The sequence below is a fragment of the Tachyglossus aculeatus genome, chromosome 1 (assembly GCF_015852505.1).
Source record: "Tachyglossus aculeatus isolate mTacAcu1 chromosome 1, mTacAcu1.pri, whole genome shotgun sequence".
NCBI classification, from domain to species: Eukaryota; Metazoa; Chordata; class Mammalia; order Monotremata; family Tachyglossidae; genus Tachyglossus; species Tachyglossus aculeatus.
The window spans coordinates 444,279-458,887 of NC_052066.1; the positions used below are offsets into that span (position 1 = coordinate 444,279).

Genomic DNA, 14,609 nt, shown 5'->3' on the forward strand with positions numbered 1-14,609 from the left:
GTCACGGGTCTGTGAGACGGGAAGGATGGTGGTGCCTTCTACAGTGATGGGAAAGTAAAGGAGAGGACAGGGTTTGGCTGGGAAAATAAGGAGCTCTGTTTTGGACATGTTAAGTTTGAGGTGTTGGGAGGACATCCAAGTAGAGATGTCTTGAAAGCAGGAGGAGATGTAAGCCTGGATAGAAGGAGAGAGATCAGGAGAGGAAATATAGAAACTACTCACCATGTAGAAACAGAAACTCCTCATCATTTGAAGGGACCCCTGAGCTCCCTTCAAAGCCCCACTGAGAGCTCACCTCCTCCAGGAGGCCTTCCCAAACTAAGCCCCCTTTTCCTCTCCTCTTTCCCTTCCCATCTCCCCCCTTCCTCCCTCTGCCCTATCCCCTTCCCCTCCCCATAGCACTTGTATATATTTGTACATATTTATTACTCTATTTATTTTACTTGTACATATTCATTACTCTATTTTATTAATGATGTGTTTATAGCCATAATTTTATTTATTCTGACAGTTTTGACACCTGTCTACTTGTTTTGTTTTGTGGTCTGTCTCCCTCGTCTAGACTGTGAGCCCGTTGTTGGGAAGGGACCATCTCTATCTGTTGCCAACTTGTACTTCCCAAGCACTGACTTTCCCATCACTGTAGACGGCACTATCATCCTTCCCGTCTCACAAGCTTGCAACATTGGTGTCCTCCTCGACTCTGCTCTCTCATTCACCCCTCACATCCAATCCGTCACCAAAACCTACCTGTCTCACCTCTGCAACATCGCCAAGATCCGCCCTTTCCTCTCCATCCAAACTGCTACCTTACTGGTTCAATCTCTCATCATATCCCGACTGGATTACTGTATCAGCCTCCTCTCTGATCTCCCATCCTCCTGTCTCTCCCCTCTTCAATCTATACTTCACACTGCTGCCCGGAATATCTCTGTACAGAAACGCTCTGGACATGTTACTCCCCTCCTCAAAAATCTCTAGTCAACCTACGCATCAAGCAAAAACTCCTCACTCTCGGCTTCAAGGCTCTCCATCACCTCTCACCCTCCTACCTCACCTCCCTTCTCTCCTTCTATAGCCCGGCCGCACCTTCTGCTCCTCTGCCACTAACCTCCTCACTGTACCTCGTTCTCTCCTGTCCTGCCGTCAGCTCCCAGCCCACGTCCTCTCCCTGGCCTGGAATGCCCTCCCTCCGCACATCCGCCAAGCTAGCTCTCTTCCTCCCTTCAAAGCCCTACTGAGAGCTCACCTCCTCCAGGAGGCCTTCCCAGACTGAGCTCCCTTTTTTTCTCTCCTCCTCCCCATCCCCCCACCCTACCTCTTTCCCCTCCCCACAGTACCTGTATATATGTTTGTACAGATTTATTACTCTATTTATTTTACTTGTACATATTTACTATTCTATTTATTTTGTTAATAATGTGCATCTAGCTTTATTTGTATTTATTTTTTATGGCATTTATTAAGTGCTTACTATGTGCAAAGTACTGTTCTAAGCACTGAAATTCTGACAACCTGACACCTGTCCTCATATTTTGTTTTGTTGTCTGTCTCCCCCTTCTAGACTGTGAGCCCATTGTTGGGTAGGGACCGTCACTCTATGTTGCCAACTTGTACTTCCCAAGCTCTTAGTACAGTGATCTACACACAGGAAGCACTCAATAAATACGATTGAATGAATGAATGAATGAATGAATGAATGAATGAATGAATGAAGCGCTGTTCTAAGTGCTGGGGGAGATACAAAGTAATCAGGCTGTCCCACATGGGATTCACAGTCATAATCCCCATTTTAAAGGTAAGGTAACTGAGGTAAGAGTGAAGTTAAGTAACTTGCCCAAGGTCACACAGCAGACAAGTGGCAGAGCTGGGCATAGAACCCATGACCTTCTGACTCCCGGGCCTGTGCTCTATTGAGTAGTCCATGCTGCTTCTCTACTCAGTACAGTGTTCTGAACATAGTAAGCACTCACTAGTGGAGAATCAGCAAGGCCTAGTGGATAAAGCACAGGCCTTGGAGTCAGAAGGACCTGGGTTCTAATTCCAGCTCCACCATTTGTCTGCTGTGCGAGTCACAACTTCTCTGTGCCTCAGTTCCCTCATCTGTAAAATGGGGATTAAGACTGCGAGCCCTATGTGGGACAGGGACACTGCCCAACCTGATTGCTTATATAATAATAATAATGGCCTTTGTTAAGCACTTACATTGTGCGAAGAACTGTTTGTTCTAAGCGCTGATATCCATCCCAGTGGTTAATGCAGCACCTGGCACATATTCATTCATTCAATCAAATTGATTGAGCGCTTACTGTGTACAAAGCACTGTACTTAGTACTGTGTGTGAAGCACTGTACTAAGTGCTTGGAAGAGTACCATATAGGAAGCGCTTAACAAATACCACAATCATTGCTATTATTATACTTTGGGCACTCAATATCATGTTGGTCCCTTGCTCCCTCTTTGGTTTTAGGGGTTCCTAGGACCAGAAATTCTCAATATTCTGCTCTGCCTAGGTGGGGCTTCCTGTTCCTCCCAGGCCAGAAGCCCTACTGCCAGATCCCATGTCCTCCTGTGGGGCTGTCAGAGGGTCTGGAGAATAGGCAGCCACTGGGGTACTCAGTCCAGGACCTCCCAGAGACCCACAGGGAGTGCCACCTTAATGGAAAACCATCCGGAGCAGTCACGAGCAGCCCTGCTCTGGTTACAGGTTTTTTAACACGTTGGACGAAGACGTCAACATCTCCCTTGACCAAAAGGATGCTCTCTGGGTTCCAGGAAACTACGGGGTATCTGCGTACAGGATCATGGAGAAGAGAAAGTAAAAGGCTTTTGTGGGGAGGTTTTGGGTGGGCCAGGTGGGGAGCACACCCTGCAGGGCCCTAGCCTTCTTCGCCTGGTTCAGCCCCTTGGCTCAGGCCCAGGAAGTCTTCCCCAGCCCAGAGACCCCTCCCCTGACCAGAAGCCCCTCACCTGCTAGAAGGCTCCTTCCCAGACTAGAGATTCCTCTCCAGACCAGGGGCCCCTCCCCAAGCCCAGAGGTTCTTCCTCAGCCCAGAGGACCTTCCCCTGACCAGAGGTTCCTTCTCAGACTGGCAGCCCCTCCCCTGACAGGAAGCCTCTTCCTTGACCAGAAGCACCCCTTGGGACCAGAGGCCCCATCCCAGACCTGAGGCCCCTCCGCTGAGCAGAGGGCCGTCTCCTGACAGGAGCCCCTGGATGCTCGGTGCTTCCACTGCCGGGACAACCTGACAGCGGCCCCTCCTGCCGCAGATCCATGGCATGATGGATAGAGCACAGACCTGGGAGCCAGAAGGTCATGGGTTCGAGCCCCAGTTCCGCCACTTGTCTGCTGTGTGACCTTGGGCAAGGCACTTTAATAATAATAATGGCATTTATTAAGCGCTTACTATGTGCAAAGCACTGTTCTAAGCACTTTACTTCTCTGGGCCTCAGTTACCGCATCTGTAAAATTGGGATTAAGACTGTGAGCCCCACGTTGGACAACCTGACTACCTTACATCAATCCCAGTGCTTAGAACAGTGCTGGGCACATAGTGAGCACTTAAAAAAATCATAATTATTATTATTATTGTTATTAGATCTGTTACTCCCCCTCCGTCCATCCATCCACAGGCAGGAGGGGACCCATGGGGAACCGTGTTTGGCTGACAGTAGCTGGGGCCACCCAGGGGTTTAAGGGCTCCAAGTCATTAATTAATTAATTAATTAATTAATATTTATTGAGCGCTTACTGTGTGCAAAGCACTGTACTAAGCACTGTACTAAAAGTCCTGGCCCTGATGATGGGGGGATCCTGGCCCAGCTGGAGCACTCCAGTCCCCTGGCTGCCCTTTCACCCCGCAGGCTCCACATGACCTGGTTCCACACTGAAGCAGTGTGGTTCAATGGAAAGAGCATGGGCTTAGGAGTCAGAGGTCATGGGTTCAAATCCCATCTCCACCAGTTCTCAGCTGTGTGACCTTGGGCAAGTCACTTAACTTCTCTAGGCCTCAGTTACCTCATCTGTAAAATGGGGATGAAGACTGTGAGCCCCCTGTGGGGCAACCTGATCACCTTGCATCCTCCCCAGCGCTTAGAACAGTGCTTTGCACATAGTAAGCACTTAATAAATGCCATTATTATTATTAGTATTATTATTATTATGACCTCAGGTCAGCACCCCTGCCCCTGGCCCCCAGAGTGTGGGCGCCCAAGGCTCCACCCACCATAGAAGCTGCACGGTGCAGTGGATAGAGCATGGGCCTGGGAGACAGAAGGACCTGGGTTCTAATCCTGACTCCACCACTTGTCTGCTGTGTGACCTTGAGCGAGTCACTTCTCTTCTCTGAGACTCAGTTACCTCATCAGTAAAATGGAGATTGAGACTGTGAACCCCACTTGGGACAGGGACTGTGTCCAACCTGATTAATTTTCATCTACCCTGGCACTTAGTATGGTGTCTGGCACATAGTAAGCACTTAACAAATACCACAATTATTATTTTTTATTATTACTACTATTAGCCCAAGGGGTTTGGCCATCCCTTTGTCCTCGCTGCCCCATCTTGGGCAGCATGGATGGCCTTCCCTTCTATCTCCACACAGGACGGCGATCTTCTAGGAAGTCTCCTTACTCTCGCTTGGTCTGATTGCCGCCTTCTCTCCTGCTTAACCTCAGGGAAACAGAGGCAGAGAGAGGATCAAGGGCTCCCTTTGATGCCCCACAGCATGAACATCAGGCCGGGAATAGGGATGCCCAGGTTCTTGTCCCAGCTCTGCCGCTGGCCTGCTGGATTACCTCAGGCAAGGCCACCCACCTTTCTGGGCCTCGGTCTCCTCCTCCGTCAAATGGGGAGAAAGGGACCCGTCTCTCCTGCTCGTCCCTGCGTCTCGAGGATGTTGTGTGGTTTACACAAGGTAGCACATGGGAAAGCACTTGGAAAAAAATCAAAGCACTAGAAAAAATGCCTCAACTGCCTGCACTTCCACTCCCAGGGCAGCTTTCCTTTGGGAAGGGCAGAGACTGCCAGCGAAGGTCTCGCCGATCTGGAAGCAGGATCCTCGGGCTCCAAAATCAGGCCATTCCCCAAGGCAGAAATTCCATATTTGGAGACAAAGCAGGCCCGCACTTTATACAGTCTGGTCCACCTTCCCAGGCCCCAACACTCTGGCTGTTTCAATCTCTGCCTCTGAGGCATGCCCAGCCCAACTGGGGAGGCCGAGAGCCTGGGAAGAGGGGCAAAGAGGGATCCCAGGGGGCACTGGGATAGTCCGGGGGGCCAGGCAGTGGGAGCAATCTGCATACCTAATGATACTCCTAACATTGGAAGCTCATGGTGGGCAGGGAAAGCCAAATGTCTACCAACTCTATTGTATTGTTCTAGCACAGCACTTACCATCGATTGATTTTTTAAGCACTCACTATGCACTGAACACTGTACCAAGCACTCGCTGAAATACAAAACCATCAGGTTGGACAAAGTCCCTGTCCCACACGGGACTCACAGTTAGAGGGAAGGGAGAAAGGTCACCCAGCAGGCAAGTCGCAGAACTGAGATGAGAACCCAGGTGCCTCTGGGCTTCCCGAGCCTTGGCGGCCTCCCTGGTCAAATAGGGGTAATGGGTCAACAGCCCCGGCCTCCCTCTCCAGGCCACACATGCAGGGCGGTTGTCATTATCATCGGGTGAGGAGTGAGGGAAGGGGGCAAGAGACGGCCCACTGGGAAGAGGGGATCATCCGTGCTCCAAGGGTCCTCACTCTGGGGACTGGGTCCTTTGTGATCGGACTTTGGAGCACGGATGGAAGCCGGGGAGCTGTGGGCTCGGTAGGAGAGGGGAGGGAGAAGACGTCAGGGACAACAGATGTTTTGGAAAGAGGGAACCCCCGGAGGCCCACTGAGCTCCCATCCTGGCAGAGGTGGGTTCCCGTGCGGTGAGGGGGGCGGAGGGTAGGGGGCAAGAAGACAGGTCAGTCTCATCGGGATGTGCCTCCCTCCTTTCTGGACTTAGACAAAGCATTGCAAGATGCCAGACCCAGAGCAAGACGTTCACGCTGCCCCTGGGCACACTTACCTTTGGCACCAGCTACACGATTTTTATTATGAAGGTGAGCCGTTCCCGCGCCACCCCCTCACTGCTTCTCAGACCTCTCCCTCACTTCCCTCTAACTGCTCTTTGAATCTCTCCCTCTCTGCCCCGCAGAGCCCAGCGCTTAGAACAGTGCTTTGCACATAGTAAGTGCTTAATAAATGGCATTATTATTATCTCTCCCTCACTGGCCCCTCACCGTTCCTCGAATCTCCCCCTCACCTCCCTCTCACTGATTCCACACTGCTCCTCAAATCTCTCCCTTGTTGTCCCTCAAATCTCTTCCTCGCCTCCATCTTGCCTCTCCCTTCCTGTCTTTTGCTGCCCCTCGAGTCTCTCCCTCACTGTTTTCTCTTCGCCCCCTCATCATCCCTTTGCTTTCCCTCGCTGCCCCCTATCATCTCTCTCTCCCTCACCACCCCTTGTCATCCTCTGGTTTCTCCTGCCGCCTGCCACTTTGCCCTTGCACTAGGATTTGCTCCCTTTATTCACCCCTCCCTCAGCCCCAAAGCACTTATGTCCATATCTGTAATTCATTTATCTACATTAATGTCTGTCTCCCTGTCTAGACTGTAAGCTTCCGTGGACAAGGAATGTGTCTCTTTGCTGTTATAGTGTACTCTACCAAGGGCTTAGTATAGTGCTCTGCACATAGTAAGTGCTCAGTAAGATTGAATGAACGAAAGAAAGAATGAATGAATGAATGAATGAATGAATGGAATGTGTCCACCAACTCTGCTCTTTTGGACTCTCCCAAGCATTTACAATACATACCATTGATTGATTGACCCCAGCTACCAGGTCCAACCAATCAATTAGTATTTATTGAGCGTATACTATGTGCAGAGTGAGGGAGTCAGGGGACCTGAGTTCTAATCTTGGCTCTGCCAATTGCTTGCTGTATGACCTTGGGCTAGTCACTTAACTTCTCTATACCTCAGTTCCCTCAACTGTAAAATGGGTATTAAATCCTCCTCCCTCCTACTTAGACTGTGAGCCCCAGGTAGGACAAGGACTCTGTCCAACCTGACAAACTTGGATGTATCCCAGGGCTTAGAACAGTGCTTGACACATAGTAAGTGCTTAACAAATACCATAAAAAAGGAAAACAAAAAAACATAAACAAAACCATGAAAAGGAGAGAAAAAGAAAGACCAGCACTGAGGACATGGCCCCAGGAGGCAGCACTAGGATGAGAACTTGGGTCTCTTGATTTCCAGAGCCATGCTCTTTCCACTAAACTCAAAGCTTTGGCTTTAGTTAGGGAAACTGGCAACTCTCAACCTGCCCCCCCCCACCCCCACCCCTACCCCGCCAGCAGGGGATTATTCTCGATCACTATGAATTTGAGAAATAAGGGAAATCTGTCCCTATCATGGTTCTTTCCTCAGGCAGTTGATGTTCTCAGTCCCCAGGTGCATCCTCCCTCTGATGGAGTGGTTAACGGGGGCTGGGAGCAGTAAACCCAAATGATTTAATCAAAGCAAGGCAGTGGTCAATCCACAGATGCAGCAAAGGCTGCTGGGTGCTGCAAGGCGAATGTGCTGGGGGCTCCCGGTCATTCATTCATTCAATTCATTCAATCGTATTTGTTGAGTGCTTACTGTGTGCAGAGCACTGTACTAAGCGTTTGAGAAGTACAAGTTGGCAACATATAGAGATGGTCCCTACCCAACAGCGGGCTCACAGTCTTCATTCAATCATATTTACAATGATGGTATTCGTTAAGTGCTTACTACGTGCCAAACACTGTTATAAGCACTCGGGGAGATACAAGGTCATCAGGTTGCCTCACAGAGGGCTCACAGTCTTAATGTGTCCCCACTGTCTACCCCTCCCAGAATTCCGAGGAGGGCTTGTGGGCCTGGAAGACCAGCCCTGTCCTGGCCAGCACCGTGTCCATCCTGTGGCAGGTGCCGCAGTATGTGCTCATCACTGCCGCCGAGGTCATGTTCTCTGTCACCAGCTTCGAGTTCTTGTATGCTGAGGTGGGCGACCCCAGTGGCCGGCTTGCTCTCAGAGGGTGGGCTTGTGGTCTGTGGTGCTGAATCCTGTTGCCGGGTTGCCCTGCCCTGCCGTGCCGTGCCCCACCCCACACCGCCCTGCCCTGCCCTGTGCTTCCCTGTCCTACCCTACCATGCCACTCCCTGGTCTAGCTTGTCCTCACTTGCCCTGCCTTTCCCTGCCCTGCCTTGTGCAGCCCTGCCCTGCCTTGCCATGCCATGCCCTGCTCTGCCCTGCCCTGCCCTGCCCTGCCATGCGCTGCTCTGTTCTGCCCTGCCCTGCCGTGCCCCGCTGTGCCCTACCCTACCATTCCATGTCATGTTGTGGCCTAGTCTAGCTTGGTCTGGCCTGGCCTGGCCTGGCCTAGCCTGCCCTGCTTGCCCCATAAGGTGCAAGCATCTCCCTGTGTGTCTGTTGGGGTTTTCCAGGCTGGGCACAGAGATGGGTGGCAGCCCACGATGGCAGGACAACCAGGGGCCTAAATCAGATGGAAGCCAGCAGGGGTCACGACCTCCTCCGGAGAGAGGAGCCCCTGGGGACTGCCTGGAGGAATGGGCATGGGGGTGGACAGAGGGGCGGGCATGGTGGCCACAGGTGGGTGTTGGGCTAACAAGCTGGTGTGTCGGGCAGGCCCCAGCCAGCATGAAGTCGGTGATACAGGCAGCCTGGCTGTTGACAGTGGCATTTGGAAACCTCATCGTGCTCATCGTGGCGGAGATGGACTTGCTGGTGCAGGTACGGGGGCGGCCCCGGTTGGGAGTCGTGGCAGCCGAGGGGGTCATGATGGCCGAGGGAGGTGCAGCAGCCGGTGGAGCTCGGCCACCCTCGGGTCGGTGGCTTCCCCGAGGCACTGGGCAGGCAGGCCAGCCGGCCACTGAGCAAGCATCGGGTTCCACCCTGGCCTGCCCCATGGGGTTGGGAGAGGCAGGTTAGCATCCTTATTGTTCAGCTGAGGAAACTGAGGCCCAAAGAGGCCACCTGACTGACCCGGGGCCACATAGCAGGCCACTGTCAGAGCTGAAACCAGAACCTGGATCCTCTGACTCCTAGGTCCATGCTCTGCACAGCACACCACAATGCAATTCAACACAACACACCCCACCACAACACAACACATCTCACCACAATGCACCACAATACATCTCACCATTCATTCATTCATTCAATCATATTTATTTAGCACTTACTGCGTGTAGAGCGTTGTCAGTCTACACTTCACTCTGCTGCCTGGATTATCTTTCTTCAGAAAGGCTCTGGGCACGTCACCCCGCTCCTCAAAAATCTCCAGTGGTTACCTATCAACCGCCATATCAAGCAAAAATTCCTCACTATTGGCTTCAAAGATCTCCATCCCCTCGCCCTTTGCTACCTCACCTCCCTTCTCTTCTTCTACAACCCAGCCTGCACACTCCACTTCTCTGTCTCTAATCTCCTCACTGAGCCTTGTTCTCACCTGTCCCGCTGTCGACCCCTGGCCCATGTCCTACCTCTGGCCTGGAATGCCCTCCCTCCTCACATCCCCCAAGCTAGCTCTCTTCCCCCCTTCAAAGCCCTACTGAGAGCTCACCTCCTCCAGGAGGCCTTCCCAGACTGCCCCCCTTTTTCTTCTGCTCCTCCTCCCCTCCCCATCACCCCTACTTCCTCCCTCTGCTCTACCCCTTCCCAGCCCCACAGCAGTTGTGTATATTTGTACATATTTATCATTCTACTTATTTATCATGATGTGTATATATATAATTCTATTTATCTATTTTGATGCTATTAATGCCTGTCAACTTGTTTTGTTTTGTTGTCTGTCTCCCCCTTCTAGACTGTGAGCCCATTGTTGTGTAGGGATTGTCTCTATCTATTGCCAAATTGTACTTTCCAAATGCTTAGTACAGTGCTCTGCACACAGTAAGCACTCAATAAATACGATTGAATGAATGACTGTACTAGGCTTTTGGAAAGTACAATTCAGGAATAAAGAGAGACAATTCCTGCCCACACCAGGCTTACAGTCTACGGGGCGGGGGTGGGGGGGGCGGAGAGACAGACATCAAAACAAGTAAACAGGCATCAATATAAATAAATAGAATTATAGATATATACACATCGAAACAAGTGAACAGGCATCAATGCAAATTAATAGAATTATAGATATATACACATATACATAAGTGCTATTGGGGGAGCAAAGGGAGTGAGTCTAGGTGATGCGGAAGGAAGGAAGAGCTGAGGTAAAGGGGGGCTTAGTCTGGGAAGGCCTTTTTGAGGAGGTGCACCTTCAATAGGACTTAGAAGGGGGGAAGAGTGAATGTTTGGCAGATTTCCAGGAGGGAGGGTGTTCCAGGCTAGAGGTAGGACGTGAGCCAGAGGTCGACAGTGAGACAAGTGAGATTGAGCTACAGTGAGGAGGTTAGCACCAGAAGACAGGACTGTGCAGGCTGGGAGAGAGAGAAGGAGAGAAGGGAGGTGAGGTAAGAAGGGGCAAGGTGATGGAGAACTTTGAAGCCAATAGTGAGGAGTTTTTGCTTGATACGGCGGTTGATAGACAACCACTGGAGATTTTTGAGGAGGGGGGAAGACAAGCCCTGAACGTTCCTGTAGAAACATAATCTGGGGAGAAGAGTGAAGGATAGACTGAAGTGGGGAGAGGCAGGAGTTTGAAAGATCAGAAAGGAGGTTGATGCAGTTATCCAGTCAGGATAGGACGAGTGATCGTACTAATGTAGTAGTGGTTTGGATGGAGAGGAAAGGGCGGATCTTGGTGATGTTATAAGGGTGAGACTGGCAGGATTTGGTGACAGATTGGATATGTGGGGTGTATGAGAGAGCAGAGTCAAGGATGACACTAAGGTTATGGGCTTGTGAGATGGGAAGAATGGTTGTACCGTCCACAGTGACAGGAAAGGATGGTAGATGACAGGGTTTGGGAGGGAAGATAAGTAGCTCTGTCTTGGAGATGTTGAATTCCAGGTGCCTGGAGGACATCCAAGGAGAAATGTCCTGTAGGCAGGAGGAAATGTGAGCCTGGAGGGAGGGAGAGAGAACAGGGGAGGAGATGTAGAAGAAGAGAAGCAGTGTGGCTTAGTGGAAAGAGCCCGGGCTTGGGAGTCAGAGGTCATGCGTTTGAATCCTGGCTCTGCCACATGTCTGCTGTGTGACCTTGGGCAAGTCACTTAACTTCTCTAAGCCTCAGTTACCTCATCTGTAAAATGGGGATTAAGACTGTGAGCCCCATGTGGGACAACCTGATCACCTTGTATTCCCTTCACCACTTATGACAGTGCCTTGCACATAGTAAGCACTTAATAAATGCCATTATTATTATTATTAGATGTAGAGTTAAGTGGCATCCGCATAGAGATGATAGTTGAAGCCATGGCAGCAAATGAATTCTCCTTGCCACAACACACCACAGCACATCTTACCACACCGCAAGACATCTCACCATAACACACCCCACCACAGCATACCACAACAGAACACACCTCACCACAACTCACCTCACCACAACCCACCCCACCACAGCATACCACACTGCAACACAACTCACCACAACACACCTCACCACAACACACCATAACATGCCTCACCTCTAGGGCTAAGAAAGTGGTCCCCAGACTGCCCTCAATGAAATGTTAAGTATTTGAAGACAAAAGTATCACGGCAGCCCACTGGACATGTCTGGCCTCAAGCAGGGGCCAACCTTCGAGAAACTCCAGGCATCAGGATTCACTGGCCCCTGGGGCACGCTGGCCTTCCAGATATGCTGGTCTCCAAGATTCGCTGGCCTCCTGGACTCAGCGACCCCCAGGATATGCCGGCCTCTGGGACATGCCAGCTTCTGGGACTTGCCGGCTTCTGGGACCCTCCAGCCTGCAGAGGTTTCTTTCCTGGGGACAACTACCACCCCACAGCCAGCGAGTAGAGTTTCCTCTTCCTCTCCACTGACCTCTGTGCCGACACTGAGCCCGGCCCAGAGAAGTCCCCTGGTGCCATAATAATAATAATGATAGCATTTATTAAGCACTTACTATGTGCAAAGCACTGTTCTAAGCGCTGGGGAGATTACAAGGTGATCATGTTGTCCCACGGAGGGCTCACAATCTTCATCCCCATTTTACAGATGAGGTAACTGAGGCCCAGAGAAGTGAAGTGCCTTGCCCAAAGTCACACAGCTGACAATTGGCGGAGCCGGGATTTGAACCCCTGACCTCTGACTCCAAAGCCCATGCTCTTTCCAATGAGCCATGCTGCTTCTAGCAGATTGACAGCTGCATCGGCCCTGCTTTGCCGCCCCTGCAGCCTTGCAGCCTTGCAGCCTCTCAGCACCACTGCCTTCCACCCTTGCATCCATCAGTACTGCAGCCCCGCAGGGGCTCAAGAGAGTTCTCCTGTGGAAAACATCCCAGAAAGCCCAAACCATTCTTCCTAGGCACTAGAAGGATGTCCATATGGGCACACCACTGAGATACATTGTGGGTGACACTGGGGAAGGTCCTGGCCGGCCCCAAGGGACCCAAGAGCCAGAATCCAGCCTGGCCCAGCCACAGGAGGGTCCCCACCCCTCAATCATTCAATCTGTGGCATTGTACTGAGCGCTTAGGAGAGTATAGTAAAACAGAGTTGGTAGGCACAATCCCTGCACATGAGGAGCTGACTGTCACCAGTCACTGACTGTTCCTTGCCACATCCACATCTGATTGTCCGATAAGGCTGAGGGAGGTGAGTCAACACAAAAGAAAAAACATAGTGAAGCAGCATGGGCTAGTGACTAGAGCCTGGGTCCGGGAGTCAGAAGGACCTGGGTTCTCATTCCGGCTCTGCCTCTTGTCAGCTGTGTGACCTTGGGCAAATTACTTAACTTCTTTGTGCCTTCAGTTACCTCATTTGTAAAATAGGGATTCAATCCTACTCCTTCCTACTTAGAATGTGAGTTCTGTGTGGGACAAGGCCTGTGTTTAACCTGTATCTACGGCAGTGCTTAGAACAGTGCTTGGCAGTGCTTGTAAGCACTTAACAAGTACCATTATAATAATAATAAGAAGAAGAAGAAGGGCCAGAAATGATGGCAACATCTCTGCTCTGCCCCCGTTCATCTCCCAGCTAGGCTATCTTCCTGTCCATCTCCCCCTTCCCTTCTCCTTCCCTTCCCTTCCTCCCTCCCCCCACTGCCTCTGCCCCCCATCCACTGTCCGTCTGTCCAACCCCCATGTCTGTCTCTCCCCAGTGGGCAGAGTTCCTCCTGTTCGCATGCCTCCTGCTGGGTGTGTGTCTCCTGTTCTCCATCATGGGCTACCACTATGTGCCCTGGGCCAAGACCCAGCAGATCATCCAGGAGGAGCAGAAGCAGCAGCGGAAGCGGGAGAAGAAGCAGCGGCGGGAGCAGCGGCGGGAGCAGCGGGAGCAGCAGCGGAAGCAAAAGCAAGAGCAGCAGGAGCAGGAACAGCGGGAAAAGTGGAAGCAATTGGAGCAGAAGCTGGAGCAGCAGAAACGGGATGGAGAGTGGGAGGGGGAGAAGCCCACCCCGGCCCAGGACAGAGAAGGGGGCGACCTGGACGTGGAGAAGCAGTGACACCCCCGACCCCTTCCCCAGTTTCCCCAAGCCTCAGCCACTGTCCCCTTCCACGCTGCTGGGATCCTGGGACACCCCCAGCCCCACCCATTCCTCCATTCACCATCCATCCGATCATCATCTGTACATCTGCCATCTGCCCTCCATCCTCTGCGAGGACGAATCGGCCCTCGGCCACGGGGTCACTCCTGTCTTCCCCCCAACCAGCTGCCAACTCCGGCTTGGACATGGGCACCAGGAAAGGACAGTAACCCTGGACCCCAGGAACCACTTCTGGCCCTGCCTTTCTATGCCAGGCCCTGAGCCCTCCACCCCAAGTCCCCCTTCCCTGCATTCCCCACTCCGTGTCTCCCCACCTGGCCAGCGAGGACAGGGAAGGTCCAGCTCACCATGGGAGCAGCTGGGGGGCGGGGGAACCTCCCCACACAATAAACGGCCACCTCTATAGATGTGTTACTGGGTCTGAGGGCCCCCTGCACGCGGGTGTGACTGCCCAATCACTCAATCAATCAATCGATCCATCATATTTCTTGAGCACTTACGGTGTGCAGAGCACTGTATTAAACACTTGGGAGAGTATATTACAACAGAGTTGGTAGGCACATTCCCTGCCCACAGGGAGATCACAGTCTAGAGAGGAAGACAGACATTAATATAAATAAATAAATGAATTACAGTATGTACATAAGTGCTGTGGGACTGAGGGTAGGGTGAATACTAAGAGCCCAAAGGTTCAGGTCCAAGTGCAGAGAGGATGCAGAAGGTAAAAGGGAGCCGGGGAAAAAACGGCTTAGTCAGGGAAGGCCTCTTGGAAGAGATGTGACCTTAATAAGGCTTTGAAGGTGGGGAGAGTGGTGGTCTGGCCTATGTGGACAGGGAGGGAGTTCCAGGCTCGAGGAAGGATATGGGACAGAGGTAAGAAGTGAGATAGATGAGATCGGGGCATGGAGAGCAAGCTG

At 51.8% G+C, this 14,609-nt stretch overlaps 1 protein-coding gene across 5 annotated transcripts in view; it reads left to right on the forward strand.

Annotated features, from left to right (window-relative positions):
* LOC119933402 (solute carrier family 15 member 2-like) overlaps positions 1–14,097 on the forward strand; it is a 100,151-nt gene extending 86,054 nt beyond the window's left edge. For all 5 annotated transcript variants that reach the window (XM_038752904.1, XM_038752922.1, XM_038752913.1 and 2 more), the window contains 5 exons: positions 2,708–2,818; positions 6,009–6,105; positions 7,928–8,074; positions 8,721–8,825; positions 13,306–14,097. In XM_038752904.1, coding sequence (XP_038608832.1) covers positions 2,708–2,818; positions 6,009–6,105; positions 7,928–8,074; positions 8,721–8,825; positions 13,306–13,650 — 805 coding nt within the window. In that variant the 3' untranslated portion in view covers positions 13,651–14,097. The remainder of the gene's footprint in view (positions 1–2,707; positions 2,819–6,008; positions 6,106–7,927; positions 8,075–8,720; positions 8,826–13,305) is intronic.
* Positions 14,098–14,609: the final 512 nt, after the last annotated feature.